The 14,882-nt window shown below is 43.9% G+C and overlaps 2 protein-coding genes across 2 annotated transcripts in view; both read right to left on the reverse strand.

Annotated features, from left to right (window-relative positions):
• The window catches only part of LOC149668197 (DNA (cytosine-5)-methyltransferase 1.S-like), a 177,101-nt gene that overhangs the window by 67,665 nt on the left and 94,554 nt on the right, over window positions 1-14,882 (reverse strand). Inside the window, exons 12-13 of the mRNA XM_089841250.1 lie at window positions 9,845-9,960; window positions 2,965-3,147 (exon numbers count right to left, since the gene is read on the reverse strand). Of these exons, the coding sequence (XP_089697376.1) occupies window positions 3,033-3,147; window positions 9,845-9,960 (231 nt within the window). The 3' untranslated portion in view covers window positions 2,965-3,032. The remainder of the gene's footprint in view (window positions 1-2,964; window positions 3,148-9,844; window positions 9,961-14,882) is intronic.
• Window positions 6,900-8,383, reverse strand: LOC149668203 (uncharacterized). The gene is made up of 5 exons (XM_089841072.1): window positions 7,855-8,383; window positions 7,611-7,785; window positions 7,480-7,552; window positions 7,233-7,420; window positions 6,900-7,146 (listed from the first exon to the last, which is right to left on the reverse strand). The coding sequence occupies exons 1-5, from the start codon at window positions 8,045-8,047 to the stop codon at window positions 6,975-6,977; spliced, it is 801 nt and encodes a 266-aa protein (XP_089697198.1). The 5' UTR covers window positions 8,048-8,383; the 3' UTR covers window positions 6,900-6,974.

Consider the following 14,882-nt stretch of genomic DNA (forward strand, 5'->3'; position numbering starts at 1 on the left):
TTTTGGCCATTCGCTCACCCCTTTCGCCCGGAACGAATAGGTCAGCTTTGCCCGTATAAAATGTGGGTGGGTAGGAGGCCTTTTTATTCGCTGCTCAGCCCTCTTATCTATTATCGCGCAAAAATTTCTTTCATCCAAACATACTTGGCCTTATCTTTAAGCAAGAACAAGACGTTTACCTGGTAGAATGCTTTCTCTCAAAGTTGCGTCGTTCTTCCGAATATAAGGACCCACCATTTGCAATAAACTCCCAAATGTTGTCGGAGTCATTCGCAACTATTGGCTGGTGGATTAAGTTCACCTTCTAGCTACAAAAATCCTACGCCAATGCGATGCGAGCATCTTCTTCTTTCTATCATTCTAACATCCATTGGCAATTATGAAAAAAAGGCAAACCAGCCCAGTTTTCTGATTTTCCCGCCAATATAGCACCCCTTACAGCTATGACACCGCTTAAATTTTGGAGAGTTCGCCCCTTAATTCGCCTAGTAACAGCTCTTTGCTCCTTCATTCCCTTGGATCCAGAATTAATTTACTATAAGCATGAATCTATATAACTATGAATATACAGCTGCGTTACGCTGTCTAACCTCTCGATAAGGTTTGGGCGGGGCTTAGCGAAAGGAGACATCAGTCACGTGTCTGCTAGTGTTAGGAGCGGGAGAAGGAAGGGGGAGTCCGGGGTTGTGTAAATTCGAAACGTCACTTCCTCTTGTCTCGTGATTGGCTATTAGAGCTACGCAAAACGCGTCAAAGCTAGGAGGGTAACACCCAAACCAAATCGACATGATAGAAGGGGCATATGACAGAGCTGTATATTCATAGTTATATAAATTCATGCTATAAATGATAAGAAGAGCCGCAATTGCGTGAACCTTTGGGGGAGTTGCCATTGGGAGGCTAGACGTTTCTCGTAACCCTAGCCGATCTTCGCGTACTTCTCATTCCTAACGATGATGATGGAGGAGAAGATGATATTGCTATCTGCCAGGTGCGAACAGGTTAGCTCCGTTTTGCCAAATGCGAACGCGGTGACACAGACACGTCCAGTGTAGTACCTCACCGTGACGTCATCGTCACTCGGAGAGGTAATAAGCAGTTCAGATTAACAACCACTAGTAAACGAAATTATCAGAACTTTATATTTTTACATTTGACTTGGAATTATTCAAGGTTACAATTTTTAAAAAATTTAAATTAACATTAACAGATAACCAAATAAGCGTGGTCTCTTATTAAACTTTTTCCAGAAACTAAAACTTTTTAATTTATTCTTTGCAAGCAGAGACGAGTCGGGTCGACTTTCTTTTCGACCCGACCCGGCCCTAGTCCAACTTTAAAATTATAAACTTAGCCCGACCCGACCCGACCCGAAAAAAAAAATTAAAATAAAAACCCGACCCGACCCGGAAAATTTTGAAATTAATTTTGCCCGACCCGACCCTGACCCGTGGCAACCCTGTGTTCCTACTCTACATGAGTCGATTCGAACTATTGTCGAGCCAGCGCTAATTCTACTCCACTCGAGCCGAATCGAGCTGCTGTCGAGCCAGCGCTAATTCTACTCCACTCGAGCCGAATCGAGCTACGGTCGAGCCAGCGCTAATTCTACTCCACTCGAGCCGAATCGAGCTACGGTCGAGCCAGCGCTAATTCTACTCCACTCGAGCCGAATCGAGCTACGGTCGAGCCAGCGCTAATTCTAGTCCACTCGAGCCGAATCGAGCTACGGTCGAGCCAGCGCTAATTCTACTCCACTCGAGCCGAATCGAGCTACGGTCGAGCCAGCGCTAATTCTACTCCACTCGAGCCGAATCGAGCTACGGTCGAGCCAGCGCTAATTCTAGTCCACTCGAGCCGAATCGAGCTACGGTCGAGCCAGCGCTAATTCTACTCCACTCGAGCCGAATCGAGCTACGGTCGAGCCAGCGCTAATTCTACTCCACTCGAGCCGAATCGAGCAATTCAAGCTACTGTCGAGCCAGTGCTAATTCAATAACATAACCCTGCGCGAGTACTCCTTAAGCCTAGGTTCGAATAAGACTCAAAAGCCAAAGTTCAAGGCCTTTCTCTAGTGCACGTACAGTTTTTGAAGTCGAAATATCTCAAGCCTAGAGCTATAGCTAATGAAACACAACCAGTTTGAGATTTATTATCTTTTTTAGAGGGAAACTAATAGTTAGGGGCAATCAATAGTCTAAAAATGTACGCGAAGTAACGCGAAGATGCTTTTGAAGTTGTAAACGAATAACTAATCTGAAGATGAAACATTACTCGGATGAATAATTTTGACTAGTGAAAAGGCTAGAGACAATCAAGACTCGGCTAGACACTCCAAACAGGGTTGGCAAGTTTTTGCCAGGGGTGGAAAAAACCGCGGTTTTTACCTGGTAAAAACCGGGTGGCAAAAACTAATTTTTCCGCGGTTTAAACCAGGTTAAAACCGGTGGCAAAAACCATTTTTCCCGCGGTTTTTTCCACTTTTTAAGGTTTTTTCCAGTTGCTGTGTGAAGTATTTGACTAATTATTCGTTAAATATTCGCGAAAAACCTGGCAAATTTGAATACTAAAAATTTAATAGAGTAATAACCACCTCAAATTTAAAAATTAAAAATACTATTGTTATTTTTCTAACATAACAATAACAAACATCACGAAAATGCACTTAAAACTCGCTAGTTTACCACTTTGTAACCATGAATTTAGTTTTTGCCGGTTTTTTCCGTTTTTGCCGGTTTTTTCCACGTGTCCCGGCAAAAACTAGTTTTTCCCGGGTTTTTTCCACGTGTCCCGGCAAAAACTAGTTTTTCCCGGGTTTTTGCCAACCCTGACTCCAAACCGAAATTTTTAAAAGCTCTTTACTCGGCTCGCACCCCCTATCATTCTACTCTCGGAAAAGTTCGCGTCGCCCAGCTGTTTAAATGTCTTATTAGGACAGGCAAACAAATTAAATAGCGTAATTACCGAAAGATCCTTTAACTTCTCAATCTTCGGAGGTTCTGGCGTATAGTTAAACGTGTAAACATCTGACATTAGGTAAACGCAATCGCCCACCCTGTATTCAATGTTCTCCCATTTAATACTTTCAAAGTAGGAGACATCAGATTTTGGCCCAGACGTCCTAGCTCCCCATCGTGGAACAAAAAACTAAAAAATAAAAAAAAAGTCGTGAATTTCCTCTACAAAAGCAGGGATAGATTTAATTTCAGAAGTAGGAATGTATAACGGTTAGTATTTACTTCAGTCCGACTCATAGGCCAGTATAGAGCCCCCCCTCCAACACGTAATGAAAAGTTTAAATTATCTTATTGGCTCACTTAAACTACGTTTGGATAACGTTGCTGACGGGGACGGCGAAAAATACGTAATTTCTTTTTACCTCTGTCACTATGACCGCCTCTTCTTTCATACCCCTCCCCCGTTCTGTGGAAGGGGATCCGGGACTTTGACGCGCGCCCACATTACTCTATTCTCCATTCTATCCAATCTATCTATGACAAAAGCTTTTGGTTCTTATACTGGTTTAAGGCCAAGGGAGAAAAAAAATGGCCAAAGAACATTTTGTTAAATCCATATGGCGAAAATCATTAAAGCTTAGTTCCCACTTGACCGAAAAAACGACGGAAACACTGCGTAAGTACCTCTGCGGTAAAACATCTTCCGCAGAACGCGACCGAAACAGCTTTCGGTCGGACAGAATTGGTGTTCTATTTTTGACGCAGAGGCCTACGTAAAATTATTTTCATAACCAATCAAAATTCGTTTCGGGATGAAGCTTCTGTTGACGTCATAATAGGCGAGTTTTTCATCGCCACTTTGAGGTTTTTTTTTAACTCGTCAGTCGCCATTGCCACATTTGAGGGTTATGAACTTTTGAGTTTCAATTCTTTAACCGGATTAGATCGCGAGTCGCTACTGTAGTGTTTGTATTTTGAATCTCTCTGACCTTCATTTGGTGGAAGTAAGCTCCCTAATTTAGATACCAGAGGGAAAATCAAAGGTCAAGGCTTAAGTTCTTCTGGCTCCGAGTCGCAATTCCATCTCGTGCCACGTGACTACCTGTCGACCACCCTTTTTGGTCTGAATTCGGTCGTATGTGTGAACCGAACTAAAATCTTGCCGTCAAAGGCCCGCGTAAAACTCAATTTTTTGACGCAGCGCAGACGTTTTCGGTCAAGTGGGAACCCAGCTTAACAATTTTTACCAAAGGCGCTATATCCGTTAATTTTATATAAATTTTCATAGTTCCCATCTGAACACGTACTCAAGTGTTTTTCGCGAGATATCAGCGCTAATTTCCTGCAGCGCAAGTTTTCAAAATGAGACAAACAAAGTTTCTTTGAACCACGTGTCTGAGGTTTTTCAAATAACCTTTACCCAGCACGTTTTAAGTGCTTGTAATTAAATAAACTCGATCTACATTAATTTTTCCAATGTATTTGTTGCACCAAAATGAATAAGAAACATTTTAACTATAAATAACAGACTAAGAGATTTGTTTAGAGAGCATTTACTTTGTAGAAACAATTCTAGACATTTTTAAGGATTGCTCTAGAGTTTTCTGTGTTAAGAGAGGATGCCAGTGTTGTAACTAGCTAAAATAATAACCAGGTGGCGCCACACTATGGGGTGCCCAAACAAGGAGAGAGGCTCAGAGAGCTAAGGATTTTCCCAGGGATCCACAGTTAACAACGCGCTCCTAAACAAGCAGGTAGCTCAACAATGTTACTTTGTATTATTGCATTATAAAAGTATTAAAGAACTAAAAACATTACATTAAAAGAAATTGATCATTTTATAACAGCGAGGAGAAACTTTCATTACTTTTTCAATTAAGACTTATCACCCAGAAATTTTACCCACTAAAATCAAATTCCCTGACTTTGCTGAAACTTTTAAAATTCCTTGACCTTTTGGGCCCAGAACAGAGGTAAGACTTACTACTTAAGATGTACTACTATCCCATCTGAAAGCTCTCTATACTTCATAATGTTCGAGACTTAATAAGAGCTAGTTCGAGAACTGACTACACTAGGTTTTGCAGTCCATCTTCCTATTTATTCCGTACTTAAGGTACGTTCACAAACGAGCGAGAATATGAAGATTACGCGTGAAGCTTAGGCTGAAGTTAGAAACCTATTCTCGCGGGCTGATTTTGAATTCAGCTTCCGCTTTCAACATCATCGTGATCTTCTCGCTCGGGCGTTCACATAAACGGCGAGAAAAATTAAAATCCCGCGTTTCGCGCATGCGCATCTTGACGGATCGACAAAGATGGCGATTGTAAAAAATAGACGTGTGGTTCTTTTGCTGTTGAAAAAAAAAATCCTACTGAGAAAGAAACAAGAGCTCGAAAAAAATGTAAAACGAAAGAGAAGACAAGATCGCCGATGGTGGGTGCATCCGATTTGGCAAAATAGGAAAATTGAAGGATATTTTCATACTCTGGTACGTAAAAGCCAAGGCTTAACAAGAACACAAGCTATGTTAATCCTGTTTTTAAGTTTGAAAAAATGTATGACCTATTCATAGCTAAATACTATGAGGATTTGTGACCATTCTTATTTCCACAACTTTATGAGAATGACGCCGGACGTTTTTGATAAGTTGGTTGGAATGCTAGCAAGTTCCCTTAAAAAGTACCCTCGTTCTAGAGAACCGCTTTCACCAGCTCATCGTTTAGCTATTACATTAAGGTAATCTTTTCAATTCAAAGAATATATATTTTTAAGATTTGATATCTAATTTCGCGTTTCCTAGGTTTTTAGCCACTGGTGATAGCTTTATGAGCACTGCCTATGGCTTTAGAATTGGCAAATCGACATCTCACTATGTCATTAAAGAGACTTGCGACGCTTTGTGGAAAGTTTTACAACCACTGTATCTTCCGGTATGGTTTGGTTTATACTTTAAACTCGATAACCAATACTGAATGGTGTTTCTCTTAAGACCCCAACTAGGGCAATATGGATGGAAGCGGCCACGCAATTTGGACGACAATGGCAATACCCCAATTGTTGTGGGGCTGTAGACGGCAAGCATGTCGCAATTAAACAGCCCGCAAAAACGGGGTCAATGTACTATAATTACAAAGTATGGATCTTCTTTTCTAAATAATTTTACATTTAAATTTTTTTAATAACTGCTATAAATATTATTGTTGCAAAAGGGTACAAATTCTATTGTCCTCATGGCTGTAGTTGACGCAGCATACAAATTCTTGGCGGTAGATGTAGGAGCCTACGGATCAAGCTCAGACGGCGGCATATTTAAGTCGTCAGAAATCGGCCAAGCCCTGGAAAAAGGAACATTAGGCATTCCAGGACCTTCTACCTTACCAAGAAGTGACATTCGAGCCCCCCATGTATTATTGGGTGATGAAGCGTTCCAGCTTAGGACTGATTTTCTCCGACCATATCCAGGAAGGAATTTAGACTCAAAGAAAAGAGTGTTCAACTATAGGTTAAGCAGAGCCAGGCGTTGCAGTGAAAATGCTTTTGGTTTATTAGGTGCCAGATGGCAGGTTTACCATCGAACCATGACCTTAAATCCAGACAACGTTGATAGAGTTGTGAAAGCAACTGTTGTGCTTCACAACTTTTTGATGGCTATCGAGCCAGGCCAAAAGAAAAAAAACAGGGTATATTGCCCACCAGGGTACGCTGATTTTGTTGATAAAAATGGGAAATTTTGTTATGGCTCATGGAATGATGAACCTGAGAATTGTTTTACCGATATTGCCTGCTCAACAGCGCGAAATTCTAGCCAAGAAGCGACACGAACACGTCAGAAGTATACCGATTATTTTTGGAGTGAGGAGGGAGAAGTCCCCTGGCAATGGGAGATGCCTGGGGTTACTAATCCACGAAGTGATAATTAAAAAAAAAATAATAATAAATTTGTTTTCAATCATTTTATTTGATATATAAAAGTATCATTTTACAAAATAAATAATTTAGTCATACTGTACAAATTTAGTTTTCAGAACTATCTGCTTCAGTTTTTTCAATATATTCATAAACTGTTTGAAGCAGTTTGAACTCGCACTTGTTTTTATATTTAGGGCCAACACGGCGCATCAAAACTGCCAGATATTTTCCTAGTTTTTCTTCGTCGTCATCTTGAATAGTTGCTTGCTTCAACAATCTAGAATTTATTTCAATCCAATCAATCGAGGTCCCAAAGTTTTAAAAATATTAATTCCTAAATTAGTAAAGTTAGTCCAAACACACTCATCAACAACTGTTATTTCCGTGTCCAGTGTTGTTGTTTGTGGGGTACTCTCCCTTATTTTGCGTTTTTTTGACGTTGTGGTTTGTTTTTCTACATATTTTGAGGGTCCGGCTGTAGCTGTCTCTTCCACCGAATTATCTTCCTCAATTTCTTCATTGATGAAACCTTGCCCAAGGTTTGATAGAATCTTTATCAACCAAAAATACAATCATTATGGGAAACGAAATGGGATTAAGGGATTAATACCTGGAATGCAGCTGCATCATTAGCTTCTTCATTTAATTTTGAGACGTCCTCTGGCTCTACATTAGATGTGGTGCTAAAGAAGTTCAAAAGTAATGTAACTCTAAACAAGCTTCGTTATTATCTGCAATTACTCTCTCTTGGCAACTGTGTCCTTCAAAAAAAGCATTTGCTTGAAGTAGGGCCATTTGACTAAAGAAATATCTCCTTCTTCTAAATATTCCTGGCCTGATTTCTTTACAGAAATTGCGTGAAAGTTTACTCTAAATTGGTCCTTCAAGTATTTCCAAGTTGTTTTTGCCTCTTTCTCTACAGTAAAAAATTCCAATTCTTTAAATAAAATTTGGCATTTCAAGTGTATTATTCTGTGATTCTTACTCTGCATGCCAGTTTCCATGCTAACCTTCTCCCACGCGGCTTCTATAGTATCTCTTTCCCTGTGGGAGGGAAGGAATCTATCCCATAAAACGTTATTGTTTCTGACAGATTCAATTAATGCTTCTTTTTTCTCTACTTCTTTTTGTCTTTCTTCCGCTTTTAATTGTTTCGCTTTTTCCTTCATGGATTTCATAACGGAACGGATATTAAATATAACCAGAGGTTTAATTATAGGCTTCTGATATAACTAAACTAATTGCACCATATCTTTATTAGAGAAGGTTAGAAATTTAGGGTCTCTGTCAGTTATGGCGCCACTTTTTTAGTTTCGTGGTTCCTATTGGATAATAATTGTCACGTGTTGTTTTGCGATAAAAAAAAGCGGCGAGAAAATCAAACACTTTTTGATCGTGTTTGACCCGAGCTGACTGCGACAATCAGCTCCATCTATCGGCAAAAAGCGCGTAAAAGTAATCTTCTCGCAAATATGTGAACGAGGGCGCGAGAATCAGTTTCAAAAATCAGCTTCATGCGTGCGCGATCCGCCTCGACTTTATGGCTTTCTCGCTCGTTTGAGAACGCACCTTAAGCCTTTGACAGCGTCTCACCAGACGTCGCTTTACGAGAATCTACGATGTTTCACCTCGTGACAAACTCTCAGTAATCAGTGACAAACTTATGGAACCTATTCTTACGAATTAACTTATGTCATTATCAATCTATAGGGAGCCAAAAGTTCTGACCCTGAAACGTCACACCCTTTCATCTCTTACTGGAGTTTCATTCCTCTCTAACGGTTGGAAACAGTATTCTAGGCACAAAAATTCCAACCAGAGAGGGGCTGCGTGACGTCAGACTATCTCTTCCCCCCAGCCAGTTGTTAGCTCCCTATAGATGTTTGGCCATTTCATTCCCCAGTTAAACGAAATAATACCTGGCGTTTCTTTTCCAAAGATTGGCAATTAAAGCAATAATCTGGTTTGTTGTCGTCTCAGACATCAAAATCGGGTGGGATGTCTTCAAAGCGGGCTTGGTCTTTGTCGTAACTCACAGTACAAAGTAGATTTCATACCCGAACCGAGCCCGGCCCGGGATTTAGCATTTTTAAAAGAAGTCCGAAACATGGCCCGGCCATTTAGTTGGTTTACTGGCCCAGCCAGCCCGTTGCATGTAGTGCAGTTGGTCGTGTGTTATTAATAACAGTCCGTCACATTTGTTCTTAAAAGCTTATATTCATTTAAATTATCTTTCATTTGAATTAAAGGAGGTCCTAGTCCGGCCTGGCCCGAATTTTTTTATTGTATAAACTAGCTGTTACCCGCGGCGTCGCTCGAGTGTAATAAGAATTTCACCAAAATTATATAAAGAATGGGTATATTTTACTGATGACTAATATAGCACCCTAGGAGTGAAGGCATTCAGCGTTGCCCGTCAGCCCGTCGGGCCATTTTATATTACTTTTCATGCGGACATTATTCCATAAAGAAAGGTTTTTAAATTTCTGGCCTCCGTGAAAAAGATGGCAACAAATCGAGCCCGAAGGACCATTCAGCCCATCTATAGGTTAAAGGAAACCAGTGTACTAAATATTTGCGGAATCGGTTGAAACGCGCGGGCTTTGTTGCATAGAGAAGATCTTTTACATTTCTGGGCGCCATTTATTAAGATGGCGGCGGATTGGAAAAATCATTCTTAGCACGCGCCTACAACTTATGAGTAACGTTCCTGCAAATTTTCAGCCTTCTAGGGCAAGCGGTTTGGGCTGGGCGACGGGCGTTGATTATCAGTCAGTCAGTCAGTCAGGACTTTGATTTATATAGATATATACATAAATGAAAGTTGGCCCGGCCCCTTAATTTCCAAAATTTGAAAAGCTCAACCCGATAAAATTTCCGAATTTGGAAAGCGGGGCCAGTGCAAGGCTCTGGGCCCCGCCCCCAAGTAACTGATTGTAATAAGAAAGACACAATTTTACTCAAAAAGGTTTTACCTTTTTTGCAAAAAGAAGGATTCCCAATCTTCGATGGAATCAAATTTACACATAGTGTATTTTTCTCCACCTTCCTTATACCATCCTGGCGTGGGACGACATCCCACTGTGTCAATCTAGAAACCGTGATCAATAAGGCATTAGTGTATTTAACCAGACATGAAAAGCAAAACAATTAAAAAAAGAGGCATATTATTGAATAGAATTTAAAAAAAGAGTTCTATTGGTGCGAGAGTCCCATTTTTAGTTTTGCGCTCTTTAGAGCTGGAAAACTATTGTTCTGTCCCCTTGCGGCTGGGCGCCCCAGTTTTTGGTGTTACCAATTTGTCCGCGCAAAACTGTAATGTGGCCGAGGCCATCTTGTTTAGTTTCTAAAAGTCTTTAGAGTATAGTATTGGTCCATTTGAGCGCCGCATAGTTCTCAAGAATCTCGCGGCGTTTTTTGCGGGAAAAATAAAATCACGTGATCGGCCGCCATTTACGGAGAGAGGGATTTTTTTCGAATATAATAATGTTTATTGACGGGTAAAAAGAAAGCCAGAGGCTTATTGTGGCCCGACTCAGTTACAAACAAATTGAAAAAAAAAGTAATAAAAATAATAAATACATAAGAACGGAACAATGAGGTGAACAAAAGAAATAATAATAATAATAAAAAAAAAACAAATAAATTAAAAAACAAAACAAGTGTCAAACAACAGAACAGAGTGAAAAATAAATAAAAAACCAAAACACAAAAAAATACAATGACGCGACTCAGTGGACGAATTTGTCCAACCGGGCCTTGAACGCATGTACGGACGAGTTCCGCTTCACCTCACTAGGGAGACCATTCCACGAGTTAATTACCCGTTGCGTGAAAAAGACACGCCGAGGTAGGGACGTACAGCGGAACTTGGAAAGAGTGGGCGCTCTCCTCCCAGTCCAGCGAACGGTAAAGAACGCGGTGGCATCCACGTCGTAGTGGCCATGGACCAATTTGAAGGTTTCCACCAAATCCTGACGCAGCCGCCTATCAGCCAGGGACATAAGGCCCAGCCGTCTGAGGCGCTCCGGATAGGGCAAAGTTCGTAGGCCAGAAACAAGTTTTGTGGCCCTGCGCTGGACCCGTTCAACATTCTCAATGTCCCTGACGAGGTGGGGAGACCATATGCTTGAACAGTAGTCAAGATGAGGACGGATGTAAGTTTTATATAGGACGCCGAATGACCTGACGCTAAAATGCGAAAAGGAGCGTTTTAAAATGTAAAGAGCACGGGAGCCACGGGCCGCCGCTACCCTACTATGGGTATCCCCCAGCATACCACCAGCCAACATAACCCCGAGGTCCCTCACAACAGACTGAGCCGCAATTGGCCTACCCGCCAAACGGTACTGAAAGCGAGGGTTATTTTTTCCGCAATGCAGGACCACGGATTTGGTGGGGTTGAAACTCATGCCGTTCGAGCTGGCCCACACCTCGAGAGCATCCACGTCCCGCTGCAGTGCGAGAGAGGCAGCGGTCGTGCGAATGCCGCGTCCAACCTTGGAATCGTCCGCAAACAGGCTCACAAACGAGTGTCGGATAGCACGCGGGAGGTCGTTGATGTAAACAATAAAGAGCGTGGGCCCCAGTACCGAACCCTGAGGCACACCACTGGCCACTTCACACCACGAGGAGTAAACACCCCGAAGAGCCACGCGCTGAAGCCGATGGCGGAGAAAGGCCGCAATCCAGGTCACAAGCGTGAAGGGCACGCCAAGCCATTCTAGTTTCCGAAGTAACAACGAATGCGGGACCGTGTCAAAAGCTTTGCGCAAATCAAGGTAGATTAAGTCGACCGAGGCTCCCGAATCGAGGCAACGGGAGGCGTTCTCAAGGGTGCTCAACAAGTTTGTGAAACACGACCGTTTCATCAGAAAACCGTGTTGGTCAGGCGTAAAGAAATCCCGGGCTGTTAGGAAGGAGACAAGAGCAGCCCGGACATAGAGCTCCAATTGTTTACACGGTAAACAGGTCAAGCTAATGCCCCGAAAATTCGCGACCGAGCAGGAAGAGGGTGACTTCTTGATAGCCGTAATGTTTGCCCTCCTCCAAATAGCAGGAACGACACCCGACAAAATTGACCGGTGAAATATGGCCAACAGGGGCGCAGCCAAAATCGTGGCACCCTCGCGCAAGAGCCGTGGATGAAGATCATCCGGGCCAGGAGATTTGTCGAGCCGCAAACGGCGTAAGTAGCGGCGAACTTCCACATAGGACAAACCCAAATCTGAGGGCTCCATTTCGACTTGGAGCGCGGTCTCTTCAGAAGCGACGCGGGACATAAAGTCCCCAAGATAAACCGCCTCCTCGTGGGGTTCCGGATTAAAGACCGACTGAAAATAAATGTTGAGGGCCTCAACAATGTCAGCGGGGTCCCGAAGCGTAACGCCAGCAGGGTCGTTGACAACCGACAAATGAGCTCTGGGGTTCAGCGAACGCGAGACGTGGGAGTAAAGAGCCTTGGGATTGACGGGAATCTCAGCGACTAGTCGAGATTCATACCGGAACTTAGCGGAACGTATATGACGCGTAAGATCATTACGCGCGCGTGCAAACACATGACGATGTGCCGTAGTCGGTGATGAACGGTAGCGCCGGAAGGCAACGCGCTTTGCCCAAATTAACTTCTCTGTACCGGCGGACCACCAAGGCTCACGACAAAGGCCAGAGCGTGTGGGCACCCGACCAACAATGAGCGGAACACTATCCGCCCGAGCAGCAAGAACATGAGCCACGAAGAGCTCAACCATGTCATTTACGGTGGGAGCCAGGCGCACACGATCCCAGTCCTTGGTAAGTAGAGCGGCCCGAAAAAGCTCGTAGTCACCGCGACCATACGCGAAACGGTCAGGGGGAGGGCATGGAGCCGGCAAAGCACTGTCGATTGGGAACAAAAAGGTTAGGACATCATGGTCCGCCTTACCCAAAGAGGGTAAATGGGTAAGCCCATGCACCACATCCCAGTCAAATGTAAGGACTAAATCCAGAAGTGACGGCACATGCTCGCCACGGCTGCGAGTGAGGAGACTGACGTGTTGCCGTAAACGGCAGCCAGTGACAACCGTGAGCAGACGAGACTCCACGGATCGTACACCCAACGAAGTCGTGCAGGTAGGCCAATGAATCGATGGCGAGTTAAAGTCCCCCAAAATAAGCAGGCGGTCCGCCAACCGGGCAGCCCTCTCAATCGTCGCTAGTAAGATCTTCAAGAAGTCCAAGGACGCAGAAGGACTGCGATAAACACATATGACAATAAACAGTGTGTCGCCAACTTTAAACTGACAGGCCAAAACATTAGGCGATGTAAGGGAACGGTTGAGGGACGCGGCAAGAGGGGTTTTACAGTACAAAACACATCCACCTCTGACGGTAACATCACAGTCAGAGCGAAAAGAGTCATAGCCAGCAATGTGGTATAAAGCATCGTCCATCCCGTCTTTGAGCCAAGACTCGGAGACAGCAATCACATGGGGCAACTCGACCCAGACGAGACTCCGTAACTCGAGAATTTTACTTAACAACGATTCCGCGTTTGTACTTAGAATTTTCAGTTCCTCACAAGGAGAACAATGTACAAGGGTGCGGAGAACACCGACATCGGCGCGTTTAGAAATGTCATTTGCAACCGGAGCAAGCCGATTTATAAGAGAGGTATCCATAAAGGCAGACGAGGCAGGGACGAACGGTGTGGCGTAAGGGTTTAGGGCAGACGGGCTGGCGAGAATGACGGGCGAGGGGGGTCAACCCTCCGATGCAGGCACGGCAGAGACATCTGGCTTGGCCGAATCGTCAAGAGAGCGAGGCGTAGCAGGGATACGAGGGCGAAGGGTCTTCTTGAGGGCATCGCGCTCAAGAACAGTACGATCGGGAGTCAGGCGGACGCGATGAAATTTGTGACCCACCGGGAGAGCAGCAGTCCGAAGCTTCTTAGCCGCCTCCAGAAGGTCAAGCTTCACCTCTAGGGTAGAGACCGTGAAACGCAGGGGTCGCGTACGGCCCTCAGCGGGACGCCCCAAGCGTATCACTTGGAAGAGACGGGGGGCCTGTAGACCCAAAACGTCTGTAATGAGCGAAGAAATAGCAGCAACATCATCAGAGCGCCGAACAGTAGGGTCCTCGGAGCAGGATTCCCCGACATTGTGCACAATAACATTATGGATACGTTTTTGACGTTCGGATTGTTCATCAAAACGTTTATCAACTTCACCAAAGCGATGCGTGAGTTCCTCCCGGAGGACGGGGATGTCCAGGACCGACTTTTCAAGAGCCACCAGGCGCCGAGCGTGGTCATCAAACAAGGTCTTGGTCTCTAGTTCATGACCCTTCACGGTATCTCGCAATGCCCGGAGCTCAGACTGAGTGGCACTCAATCGTTCCGGCAGGTTAGCAAGTGCGGGCACTACAGGCCCCGTAGAAGGAACCGCAGCAGCAGGCAACAGTTCAAGCTTGGCAAGGCGATCCTTAATTTTTTGTATGTCCATGGACTCGGCCAGTTTCACCTCAACATAGACATTGCATTGCGAACAAAACCAGCGGAGCTGGGGTGAAGCGCTTATAAAGTCATAGAACGCGCCATCTATGCCAAGGCAGTCGCGATGCCACCAGTGGCGGCAGTCCTCACACTGAAGCAAGGGAACATCATCCCCACTCGATTCACCGCAGTCCATACACGAGTACGTCACCTAACCAGGCTAGGAAATAAGACAGGTTTACAGGTCAAAAACCAGTTTATTAATAGCTTGGACCACTTTTTTTATTCAAAACGTGAGGGTCGCTGGTCCCAATGACTAGTTTATTAATTCCTACTTTTATTAAAAATTGATATGGGGACCTCTTTAATTATTTTCATTTTAACATAAATTTCAACTCCAGGAGTCCAGTCGTGTATACAACCCTAAGGCGAGAGAGATTTTTTTAGAAGAGAGAACGACCACAAGTCCTGGGACCAGTAGAAAAATAAATAGGGGAAGGGTCACTGGTCCCGGGACCAGTTTCATATTTAAGACATCAGGG

The sequence above is a fragment of the Phalangium opilio genome, unplaced genomic scaffold, assembly GCF_054372755.1.
Source record: "Phalangium opilio isolate 3A_F unplaced genomic scaffold, DU_Popi_V2 ptg000056l_1, whole genome shotgun sequence".
Classification (NCBI taxonomy): domain Eukaryota; kingdom Metazoa; phylum Arthropoda; class Arachnida; order Opiliones; family Phalangiidae; genus Phalangium; species Phalangium opilio.